The 12,017-nt window shown below is 68.5% G+C and overlaps 1 protein-coding gene across 1 annotated transcript; it reads left to right on the forward strand.

Moving 5' to 3' along the window:
- Positions 1-104: 104 nt before the first annotated feature.
- Positions 105-12,005, forward strand: NECTIN4 (nectin cell adhesion molecule 4). The gene is made up of 9 exons (XM_054001090.1): positions 105-422; positions 4,234-4,581; positions 5,336-5,626; positions 6,561-6,675; positions 7,501-7,664; positions 8,968-9,115; positions 9,730-9,808; positions 10,718-10,837; positions 11,636-12,005. The coding sequence occupies exons 1-9, from the start codon at positions 356-358 to the stop codon at positions 11,906-11,908; spliced, it is 1,605 nt and encodes a 534-aa protein (XP_053857065.1). The 5' UTR covers positions 105-355; the 3' UTR covers positions 11,909-12,005.
- Positions 12,006-12,017: the final 12 nt, after the last annotated feature.

A 12,017-nucleotide genomic window follows, 5' to 3' on the forward strand; every position in this document is an offset into this window, starting at 1 on the left:
CCCGGCCCCGCCCCGCCCCTGCCCCGGTCCCGTCCCGCAGCCGAGCAGCACCGGCCCCTCCGCCGCCACCGGCCCGGCTCGGCCCGATCGGCCCCGGTCCCGCCCGGTCCCGCCCGGCGCGGCCCGGCCCGGCTCAGCCCGGAGCCCCTCGGTGCGTCCCGGTGGCTCCCGCTGGCTGCCGGCGGCTCCCGGTTCCGCCCGGTACCGCCCGCAGGGACCCGCCGAGGCTCTGCGCAGTGGGACCGCGGCTGTCCCGGAGCGTCCCGGGCTGTCCCGGCGGTGCCGGTGGGGCCCGGTCCGGCCCGGATGGTGCTGGCCGGGGGCCGAGCCGCGCCGTGAGCCCGGAGCGCTCCGCATGGACCCCCGCGGGATGCGGCCCGGGGCGCCCGTGCTCCTGCTCAGCTTCCTGCTCGCCGTGAGCGGTAAGGGCCACGGGGGCACCGGGACAGGCACCGGGACCGGGATAAGGACCGGGACCGGGACCGGGATAAGGACCGGGACGGGGACCGGGAGCGGCTGTCCCGCCTGCGAGTCGGGACGGGGGTGGGGACGGGAGCGGCGGCTCCCACGGTTCCCCCAAGCGGCGCCGGGGGTCGGAGGCACCGGGGACAGCCCGGAGCTCCCGGGGGGCACCGGCAGCGCCCGGAGGGGCCGAACCGGGACCGGGACCGGGACCGGGACCGGGGCGGGGGGGGGGGGGCAGCGGCTCTCATGGAGCGAGGGGTGGGGGTGAAACCGGGGAGGGGAAAGCGAAACCGGGACCGGGAAAGGGAAACCGGGACCGGGACGGTGGGGGGGAGCGGCGGGGGGCGCGCGCAGGTGTGCGCGCACACGCGTGTGCAGGTGTGTGTACGTGGGAGCGCTCGCGTGTGCACCTGCGGCCCCGCGTGTCCGAGCGCGCGTGTCCGACTGTCCGAGTGTCCGTGCGCGCGTGTCCGAGCGTCCGCGCGCGCGCCCGCGGGTCCCCGCGCCGGGTTGGGGGGGGGGGAGGGGATGGGGGGATGGGGGGGCCGCGCCGCGGGCGCTTCACACGCGTGTGCGCGCACACCTGCGCGCGCGCCCGTGGGTGCGCACCTGCGCCTCTGCGTGGGCTCCGCTCCCCCCCCCCCCCCCCCCCAACCCCCAACGGGGCACGCGGGGGGCGCGGACCCCGCTGGGGACACGCGGTGGGGGGTGGGGGGGGGGACAAACCGTGGGAACGGCGACACCGGGATGCCCGGGGGGGGTCCCGCCCCCTCCCCCTTGTCCCCACCCCTCCCCCGTTTTGGGGTCCCACGCAGGTGGGGGATTGGGGGGGGGGGGCTGCACCCACGGGTGCTGCACACGGCGGGGGTTGGTGTCCCCTGCTCTGCGCCGTGCCCCTTCCCCCACCGTGCCTCAGTTTCCCCTCAGGACCCGTGGGAACGGGCTGGGGAACACCCCCCCCCCCCCCTCCCCCCCGCCGCGGGTCACCGCCCGCACCCCGGGGGTGCTGACCCCCGCCACGAGCGACCCGCACCCCACGGGGGGGGGGGGGGGGGGTTTCGGGGGGGGTCCCCGCACCCCACGGAGCCCCGCGGGGGCGTGGGGCGCACACGCGCGTGCAAGGGGTTCCCACGCGCGTGCAAGGGGTTCCCACGCGCGTGTGCGCGCTCTTTTTGGATTTGGAGGGGAGGGGGTCCCTCCCTGCGTGTGTCCCCCCCCCCCCCCCGGGGCGAGGGGACAGGGGGGGTGGCCCCGCACGTGCGCGCGCGTCCCCGTGGGAAAAAAACCGCCCCGAGCGGCTCCCCTCCCCCCAGCGCGGGGCTCTGCCCCACGGGGACCCCCGTGGGAGTTCGGGGTAACCCCCCCCCCACCCCCGGGACCCCCCGGGACCCCCCGGTCCCCGCTGCCGGGGCTGTTTTGGCCCCCCCCGCGCGCGGGGCCGGGGCGTGGGGGCCGCGGGGCCGGTTCAGCCGGTTCCCCGCGCCGGTTCCCACGCGCTCGGGCCCCGCTGGGTGGGGACGCCCCGAGGGGGGAACCTCCCCACGGCACCCCAGAACCGCCCCACGGCCGCCGCGACCCCCGCGGGACCCCCCCACGGAGCCCTCACGGGACCCCCCCCCCGCCCCGTGCTCCCCGTTCGCTCTGCGAGCGCGGCGGCGATCGGGGAAACTGAGGCACGTGGAGGCGGCGGGGGCAGCGCGGGGAGGCTGCGGGGCATTTAATGAAGGGGTTAATGAGTCCGGGGGTCCTCGGGGGGGTTGGGATGGTGGGGGGCATTTTGGGGAGTCCCCGGGGGGGCTCGGCGGGGGCGGCAGCGCGGGATCCGTCCCGGCCGGTTGGGCTGGACGGGCCGGCCCGGCCGCTTCTGGCGGCGGCGGCGGGGCGGGACACGCCCCCCAAAACCTGTAGGACACGCCCCCCCGGACACGCCCCCTCCCAAAAATGCACCCCCAAAAATGCACCTCAACCCCTCCCCCCGAGCAGCCCCCCAAACCCTGCACCCCAAACTCGCGCCCAAAGGAAGCTAATGAGCCCCAAATCCCGCACCCCAAATCCCGCACCCCAAATCCCGCACCTCAAATCCTGCACCCCAAATCCCGCACCCCAAATCCTGCACCCCACATCCCGCACCCCAAATCACGCACCTCAAATCCCGCACCTCACATCCCGCACCCCAAATCCCGCACCCCAAATCCCGCACCCCAAATCCCGCACCTCAAATCCTGCACCCCAAATCCCGCACCGCACTTCCTGCACCTCAAACCTGCCCCAAAAACCTCAGCCAGCCCCCAAAATTGCACCCCAAGAATGCACCTCAAACCTCCCCGCCCCGATCAGCCCCCCAAACCCTGCACCCCAAACCTGCACCCCAAACCTGCACCCCAAAACTCTCAGGTAGTCCTCAAAACCGCACCCCAAATCTGCACCTCAAATCTCCCAATCAGCCCCCCAAACCTCCTCCCCAAACCCTGCGCCCCAAACCCCAGCCAGCCCCCCAACCTGAACCCCAAATCCTGCAGGTGTGCCCAGGTGTGCCCAGGTGTGCCCAAGCCCTGTGCAGGTGTCCCCAGGTGTGCCCAGGTGTGCCTGGGTGTCCCCGAGCCCTGTGCAGATGTCCCCAGCTGTGCCCAGGTGTGCTCTCGCACACTCGGCATCACCCCAGGTGCCCACAGGTGGTGGCACAGGGGACACGTGGGTGCCCCACAGCCCCTTGCACACCTGGCATCACACCTGGTGCCCACAGGTGACACAGGTGCCACACTGAGGTCCCCGCAGGTGGGGGCGTGTGGAGGTGCCACATCCCTGTCCCCACCGTGTCCCCCTGCCCATCCCTGTGCCCGCTCGGTGCCACACCTGCTCACACAGGTGTCACACTCAGGTGTCACTTCCTGTCCCCATGTCCCCACAGGCGGTGGCCGGGTGGAGATGCCTGTACCCACAGGTGTCCCTCAGGTGTCACACTCAGGTGTCCCTCAGGTGTCACCTGTGAAGGTGACCGTGTGGTGGAGGTGGCCGTGTGGAGGTACCCACACACAGGTGTCCCTCAGGTGTCACCCCTGTCCCACAGGCAGTGGCTGCGTGGAGGTGCCTGTACCCACAGACAGGTGTCACTCAGGTGTAACACTCAGGTGTCCCTCAGGTGTCACCCTGTCCCACAGGCAGTAGCCGTGTGGAGGTGCCTGTACCCACAGACAGGTGTCACTCGGGTGCCACACTCGGGTGCCACACTCGGGTGTCACACTCAGATGTCACACTCGGGTGTCCCTCGGGTGTCCCTCAGGTGTCTCTCGGGTGTCCCTCAGGTGTCACACTCAGGTGTCACCCTGTCCCACAGGCAGTGGCTGCATGGAGGTGCCTGTACCCACAGACAGGTGTCACTCAGGTGTAACACTCGGGTGTCACACTCAGGTGTCCCTCAGGTGTCACTCGGGTGTCACACTCAGATGTCACACTCGGGTGTCCCTCGGGTGTCCCTCAGGTGTCCCTTAGGTGTCCCTTAGGTGTCTCTCAGGTGTCCCTTAGGTGTCCCTCAGGTGTCCCTCAGGTGTCTCTCGGGTGTCCCTCGGGTGTCCCTCAGGTGTCTCTCGGGTGTCCCTCAGGTGTCACCCTGTCCCGCAGGCGGTGGCCGCGTGGAGGTGCCTGTACCCACAGACAGGTGTCCCTCGGGTGTCACACTCAGGTGTCACACTCGGGTGTCCCTCAGGTGTCTCTCGGGTGTCCCTCGGGTGTCCCTCAGGTGTCACACTCAGGTGTCACCCTGTCCCGCAGGCGGTGGCCGCGTGGAGGTGCCGCGCAGCGTGACGGCCGTGCTGGGCCAGGACGTGGTGCTGCCGTGCCGGTACCGGGCGCAGGAGCAGGAGCAGGTGGTGCAGGTGACGTGGCTGAAGCGCGGCCCGGGCGCGGTGCCCGCCGAGGTGGCCGTGCTGAACCCGCAGCACGGCGAGCACGTGCAGGAGCCCTTTGCCGGCCGCGTGCTGCGCCACGGCCACGGCGACCTGGGCGACGGGGCCATCGTCCTGCGCAACGCCGTGCAGGGCGACGAGGGCGACTACGAGTGCCACCTGATCACCTTCCCCATGGGCAGCTTCGAGGGGCGCCTCACGCTCAGGGTGCTGGGTGAGCACGGCGACACGGGGGACACGGGGGACACGGGGGACACGGGGGACAGGGGCGTGTGGGGCTGGGGACACGTGGGATATGGGGCGTGTGGGGGACAGGCGACATGGGACACAGGGGACACGGACATGTGGGGCTGGGGACACGTGGGGCATATGGGACATGGGGGTCAGGGGACATGGGACAGGGATGTGGAGCATGTGGGGCTGGGGACACGTGGGGCGTGTGGGACACGGGACACAGGGGACAGGGGGCATGGGGCACGTGGGACACAGGGGACAGGGATGTGTGGCATGTGGGGCTGGGGACACAAGGGACATGGGACACAGGGGACACGGGGATGTGAGACACAGGGGACATGGGGGACAGGGGACATGGGGCACATGAGGCACATGGGATAGGGGATACGGGGCATGTGGGACACAGGGGACGTGGGGCATGTGGGGCACGTGAGGCTGGGGACACAGGGGACACAGGGGACATGGGGGACAGGGGACATGGGGCACGTAGGGCATGTGGGGCTGGGGACACAGGGGACATGGGACACAGAGGACATGCGGGGTGTGGAGGGTGTAGAGGACATGTGGTATGTGGAGGGCAGAGAGAACACCATGGGGACGGGGGATCTGGGGACTCTGGGGGCACAACAGGGACGCTCCACACACCACCAACACACCGAGCACCCAAAGAACCCCCCCGCGTCACCACCACCGACGTCCCCGCCGCGCGCCTGACCGCCCTGTCCCCCCGGCAGTGCCACCGCTGCCCATCCTGAACCCGGGCCCGCCGCTGGAGGAGGGCCAGGGCCGGACGCTGGCGGCCTCGTGCACGGCCGAGGGCAGCCCGGTGCCCTCGGTGCGCTGGGAGACCGAGGTGCGCGGCACCAACGCCACGCGGCGCTCGGCCCACGCGCGCTCGGCCTCGGTCACCAGCGAGTTCTTCCTGGTGCCCGGGCGCAGCATGAACGGCAAGAGCCTCACCTGCGTGGTGGCACACCCCGGCCTGCGCCACGAGAAGAGGATCACCCACCTGCTCAGCGTCGCCTGTGCGCCTGCGGGCACGGCCGGGGGGCGGGGGGGACACGGGGGACACGGAGGGCGTTGGGGACATGGGGAGTGCGGAGAGCTCTGGGGATTGTGGGGGGCATTGGGGATGTGGGGAGCGTTGGGGATGTGGGGGGGCATTGGGGATGGGGGGGTGAGGGGAGTGTGGGGGGTGTTGGGGACATGGGGTGTGATGGGCACTGGGGCCATGGAAGGAGTTGGGGACATGGACAGCACTGGGGACATGGGGGATGACGGGGGCGTGGAGGGTGTTGGGGACATGGGGAGTGCGGAGAGCTCTGGGGATGTGGGGGGCATTGGGAATGTGGGGAGTGTTGGGGATGTGGGGGGGCATTGGGGACAGGGGGGTGAGGGGGGTGTGGGGGGTGTTGGGGACATGGAGGGTGTTGGGGACATGGGGTGTGATGGGCACTGGGGACATGGAGGGCATGGGGGACACTGGGGACATGGGGGATGACGGGGGCGTGGAGGGTGTTGGGGACATGGGGAGTGCGGAGAGCTCTGGGGACATGGGGGGCATTGGGAATGTGGGGAGTGCTGGGGACATGGGGGGGGCATTGGGGACGGGGGGGGTGAGGGGGGTGTTTGGGACCAGAGGGGTGTTGGGGACATGGGGTGTGATGAGCGTTGGGGACATTGAAGGAATTGGGGACATGGAGGGGCACTGGGGACATGGGGGACATTGGGGACATGGGAATCGTGGGGAGCACTGGGGGCACTGGGCAGGTGGAGGGTGTTGGGGACATGGGGGACACAGGTGACACTGGGGGAAGCTGGCACAGAGGACCTTGGGGACATGGAGGGTGGGGACATTGGGCATGGGGAGGATGAGGGACACAGGGGGACATTGTGGCCATGGGGGGCACAGTGGGACCTTGTCCCCTGACTGTCCCCTCGGTGTCCCCATGTCCCCAGACCTGTCGGACGCGTCGGTGCTGGGCCACACGGCCGAGTGGCAGGAGGGGATGGAGGGGGCGGCGCTGACCTGCCTGGGGGACGGCAACCCCCCCCCGACCTACAACTGGACACGGTGAGGCCACTGTCACCCCCTGTCACCCCCTGTCACCCCCTGTCACCCCCTGTCACCCCCTGTCACCTCCCCACGGCCCCCTGCCCTGAGTCCCCTCGCCTGTGTCCCCAGAGCACGGCTGTGTCCCCAACAGGGTCTGGCTGTGTTGGTGTCCCTGTGGTGTCCCCTGCCCCAGCTCTGTCCCCACCGTGTCCCCACTGTGTCCCCCTGACCGTGTCCGTGTCCTGGCCGTGTCCCATGGCCCTGCTGTGTCCCCGCTGCCTGCGCTGGCCCCTCCCTGTCCCTGCTGTGTCCCTCCCTGTCCCTGCCACATCCTCCTGCTCCCGTGCCGTGTCCCTGTGCCCATGTCCCTGTGATGTCCCTGTTGTGTCACCCCTGTCCCTGCCACACCTCCCCACCCCCAATCCCTGCCCACGCCCGTCCCCCGTGCCGGTGCCGCCGTGGCTGGGCCTGGCAGCGCCGCGTGCCCGGGCAGGCCCCGCGGTGCCCGGCTGGGCGTCACCCGTGGGAACCGGCACCGCCGGCTTTGATGGCACCGCCACCACCCACCCGGGCAGGCGGGGGGCTGTCACCGGGGGGTGTCACCAGGAGATGTCACTGGGGGCTGTCACCGGGGCCATCACTGGGAGTTGTCATGGGGGGCTGTCACTGCAGCTGACACTGGGAACTGTCACTGGGGGATGTCACCCGAGGCTGTCATGAGGAGATGTCACCAGGGGTTGTCAGCGGGGCTGTCAGCGGGGCTGTCACCGGGCCTGTCACCAGGACTGTCACCCGGCTGTCACCGGGGCTGTCACCGTGGCTGACACCGGGCTGTCCCCGCAGGGTGGACGCGCCGCTGCCCGCGGGCGTCAGGGCCAAGGGGGACACGCTGCTGTTCCAGCGGCCGCTGGCCGTGGCCGACGCCGGCGACTACGTGTGCCGAGTGTCCAACCGCGTGGCCGCCAAGGAGGCCCGGGCCAACGTCAGCATCCGGGGACGCGCCACAGGTGGGGACAGCGGCGGCGGGGACACCTCCGAGGGTGGGGGTGGCAGAAGGGACAGGGTGTGGTGAGGGGAGTGCTGGGCTTGGCTTCTGCATCCGTTTGTATGGCTGTCTGTCTGTCCATTCATGTGACCATCCACTTGTCCGTCCATCCATCCATCCATCCATCCATCCATCCATCCATCCATCCATCCATCCATCTGTCCATCCATCCATCCATCCATCCATCCATCCATCCATCCATCCATCCATCCATCCATCCATCCATCCATCCATCCATCCCTCTGTCCACCCACCCATCTGTCCATCTGTCCATCCACACATCCATCCACCCGTCTGTCCCTCCCTCCTCTGCCCCTCCCATCCTGTGCCCATCCCACCAACGTCCATCCCTCTTCCACGCCCGTCCACTCATCGTGTGCTCATCCAGCCCTGCTTTACTCACTGCCTGCTCACCCGCCCTGCCGTCCACCCATCCACCCTTCCGTGCCCTCACCCACCCTTCCGTCCACTCATCCGTCCTTCTGTCCACCCTTCCGTCCACTCATCTGTCCTTCTGTCCACTCCTCCGTCCTTCTGTCCACTCATCCACCCTTCTGTCCACTCATCTGTCCTTCTGTCCACTCCTCCACCCTTCTGTCCACTCATCCACCCTTCCATCCCCTCACCCACCCTTCCGTCCACTCCTCCGTCCTTCTGTCCACTCATCCGTCCTTCTGTCCATTCTTCTGTCCACTCATCCACCCTTCTGTCCACTCATCCGTCCTTCTGTCCATTCTTCTGTCCACTCCTCCCTCCTTCTGGCCACTCATCTATCCGTCTGTCCACTCCTCCCTCCTTGTGTCCACTCATCCGTCCTGTCCACTCATCCACCCTTCTGTCCACTCACCCATCTGCTCATGCATCCATATTCCTGCTTATCCGTCCATCTGTCCATCCATCCGTCTGTCCACCCGTCCCTCTGACACCGCTCACTGTCCATCCCCACCCACTGGTCACCCACCCACACACCATCCACGGGCCTGTCCATCTGTCCATCCGTCCATCCTCCTTGTCAGTCCATCTGATCATGGACACCCCTCCATCCGTCCATGGACTCGTCCATCTGTCCGTCCATCTGCCCATCCATGGACTTGTCCATCCATGGATTTGTCTGTCCGTCTGTCCCTCTGACACCTCTTGCTGCCCATTCCAACCCACTGGTCACCCACCCACTGTCCCACACCACCTTTTGGGGTGTCCCACTGACCCCTGTGGGGTGTCCCCTCCCTTTTGGGGTGTCCCCTGACCCGCGTGGGGTCCCGCAGAGGACACCGTGCGCCGCGTGGACCTGGTGTCGGCCTCGGTGGTCGTGGTCGGGGTCATCGCCGCCGTCCTGCTCTGCGTCCTCGTCATCGTCGTGGTGGTCATGACCCTGTACCACAAACGCAAGACCCAGCGCATCTCCGAGAAGTAGTAAGGGAGGGGACACGGGGGGACATGGGGACACGGGGACACAAGGGACATGGGGGACATAAAAGGACATGGGGGACATGGGGACACGGGGGGACATGGGGGACATGGGGACACGAGGACACAAGGGACATGGGGGACATAAAAGGACATGGGGGACATAGAGGGACATGGGGACACAGGGCACGTGGAGGGACATGGGGACATGGTGGGACTTGGTAGGTATGGGGGTATATGGGGACAGGGGGGCATGAGGGACGTGGGAGGACACTGGGGAACACAGGTACATGGAGGGACATGGGGACACAGGGGACATGGGGACACGGAGGGAAATGGGGACACGAGGGACACAGGTACATGGAGGGACATGGGGACATGGAGGGCACGGGGGTCTATGGGTGATGTGGGGACATGGGGGACGTAGGGGACACAATGGGGACACGGAATAGACACAGAGGACATGGCAGGACACGAGGGACACGGGGGACACAGGGGACACAGGGGACAGGGGTGACACAGGGGATGTGGGAGATGGCCACGAGGGGACATGGGAGGACACGGGGGGACACAGCAGGACATGTGGGGACACCGGTGCTGAGTGTCCCCCGTGTCCCCAGCGAGGAGGAGCTGACGCTGACCCGGGAAAATTCCATCCGGAGGCTCCACTCCAGCCACAGCAGCGACCCCCGGGCACAGGTGGGGACACGGAAACCGGGGGGCCGGGAGGGGCTTGGGGGGCCCGGGGTGGGGGGAGCAGGGTCTCGGGGTGACCAAGGGGTGTCCATGGGGTGTCCGAGGAATGTCCATGGGGGTCTCCAGGCGTGTCCATGTTGTGTCCATGGGGTGTCCATGTTGTGTCTGTGGGGTGTCCTGGGTGTCCATGGGGTGTCCGTGGGGTGTCCATGGGGTGTCCGTGGGGTGTCCATGGGGTGTCTGTGGGGTGTCCTGGGTGTCCATGGGGTGTCCAGGGGTGTCTGTGGGGTGTCCAGGGTGTCCTGGGTGTCCAGGGGTGTTCTGGGTGTCCGGGGGTGTCCGTGGGTGTCCTGGGTGTCCATGGAATGTCCATGGGGTCTCCAGGCATGTCAATGCAGTGTCCATGGGGTGTCCGTGAGGTGTCCGTGGGGTGTCCGGGGGTGTCCGTGGGGTGTCCTGGGTGTCCAGGGGTGTCTGTGGGGTGTCCAGGGGTGTTCTGGGTGTCCATGGGGTGTCCAGGGTGTCCATGGGGTGTCCATGGGGTGTCCATGGGGTGTCCGTGGGGTGTCTGTGGGGTGTCCTGGGTGTCCATGGGGTGTCCGGGGGTGTCCAGGGTGTCCGTGGGGTGTCCGTGGGGTGTCCAGGGGTGTCTGTGGGGTGTCCAGGGTGTCCATGGGGTGTCCGTGGGGTGTCCGTGGGGTGTCCGTGGGGTGTCCAGGGTATCCGTGGGGTGTCCTGGGTGTCCAGGGTGTCCGTGGGATGTCCGGGGGTGTCAGTGGGGTGTCCGTGGGGTGTCCAGGAGTGTCCAGGGGTGTCCTGGGTGTCTGGGGATGTCCATGGGGTGTCCATGGGGTGTCCGGGGGTGTCCGGGGGTGTCCGGGGGTGTCCTGGGTGCTGACCAGACTGTCCCAGCTGGAGGAGACGCTGCAGCTGCGGACGGAGAGTCGCCAGGGCAGCCTGCGAGGGGACAGCCTGCGAGGGGACAGCCTGCGTGGGGACAGCCTGCGTGGCACCAGCATCTGCTCCGCCATGGTGAGACACGGGGACACGGGGACACACGGGGGACACGGGGGCACCGTGTTCCTGGGGGTGTCTGTGTCCCCAGTGACACTCCTGTCACCCATGTCCCCCACGGTGCCCGTGTCACTGGTGATGCCCATGTCCCCATGGTGCCCACGTCACCACGTCCTCCCCATGTCCCCATTGGTGTCCCTGTCCTTGCCCTTGTTCTGATCAGTGTCTGTGTCCCAAGTGATGTCCATGTCCCCATTGGTCCCCATGTCCCCATTGGTCCCCATGGTCCCCACGGTGCCCATGTCCCCAGTGGCACCCATGTCCCCAGCAGTGTCAGTGTCCCCAGCAGTCCCTATGTCCTCATGGTGCCCATGTCCCCATCAATGCCGTGTCCCCATGGTCCCCATGTCCCCACAGTGCCCATGTCCCCACTGGTCCCCCTTGGTCCCCATTGGTCCCCATGTCCCCACGGTGCTGATGTCCCCACGGTGCCCATGTCCCCATTGGTCCCCATGTCCCCATTGGTCCCTGTGGTGCCCATGTCCCCATTGGTCCCCATGTCCCCGCGGTGCCCATGTCCCCAATTGTCCCTGTGTCCCCACAGTGCCCATGTCCCCATTGGTCCCCATGTCCCCATCTCCCCGCAGTGCCCATGTCCCCATTAGTCCCCATGTCCCCACAGTGCCCATGTCCCCATTGGTCCCCATGTCCCCATTGGTCCCCATGTCCCCATGTCCCCGCAGTGCCCATGTCCCCATCAATCCCCGCCCCATGCCCGGTGGCGCCCCTGACGCGTCCCTTGTCCCTTGTCCCCAGAGCGAGGAGCCCGAGGGCCGCAGTTACTCCACGCTCTCCACGGTGCGGGAGATCGAGACGCAGACCGACGTCCCCGTCGTCCCCATTGTCACCGCGGCGCCACCGCCGCCGGCGCCTGGTGGGAAGGACCCCAAGGAGGAGGAGGAGGAGGGGGGCGGCGGGGGGGACCCCATCAAGGCGGCCATGACGCACTTCGTGCAGGAGAACGGGATGCTGCAGGCCAAGCCCAGCTCCAACGGCATCTACATCAACGGCCGCGGCCACCTGGTGTGAGCCGGGCACCGGGGGGACACCTGGGGACACCTGGGGACACCTGGGGACAGCCGGCCCCCCCCCCGCACCCGCCTGGCTCTGTCCCCGCCGCTCCGGTCCCCGGGTGTCA

The sequence above is a fragment of the Vidua macroura genome, chromosome 29 (assembly GCF_024509145.1).
Source record: "Vidua macroura isolate BioBank_ID:100142 chromosome 29, ASM2450914v1, whole genome shotgun sequence".
Lineage (NCBI taxonomy): Eukaryota > Metazoa > Chordata > Aves > Passeriformes > Viduidae > Vidua > Vidua macroura.

Excerpts from the sequence above, each read along its gene's own strand:
- NECTIN4 (XM_054001090.1), top strand. The coding sequence starts at position 356 with ATGGACCCCCGCGGGATGCGGCCCGGGGCGCCCGTGCTCCTGCTCAGC. Across the intron at positions 423-4,233 it reads CTTCCTGCTCGCCGTGAGCG|GCGGTGGCCGCGTGGAGGTG; the intron begins GTAAGGGCCACG and ends CCTGTCCCGCAG. Across the intron at positions 5,627-6,560 it reads CCACCTGCTCAGCGTCGCCT|ACCTGTCGGACGCGTCGGTG; the intron begins GTGCGCCTGCGG and ends CCATGTCCCCAG.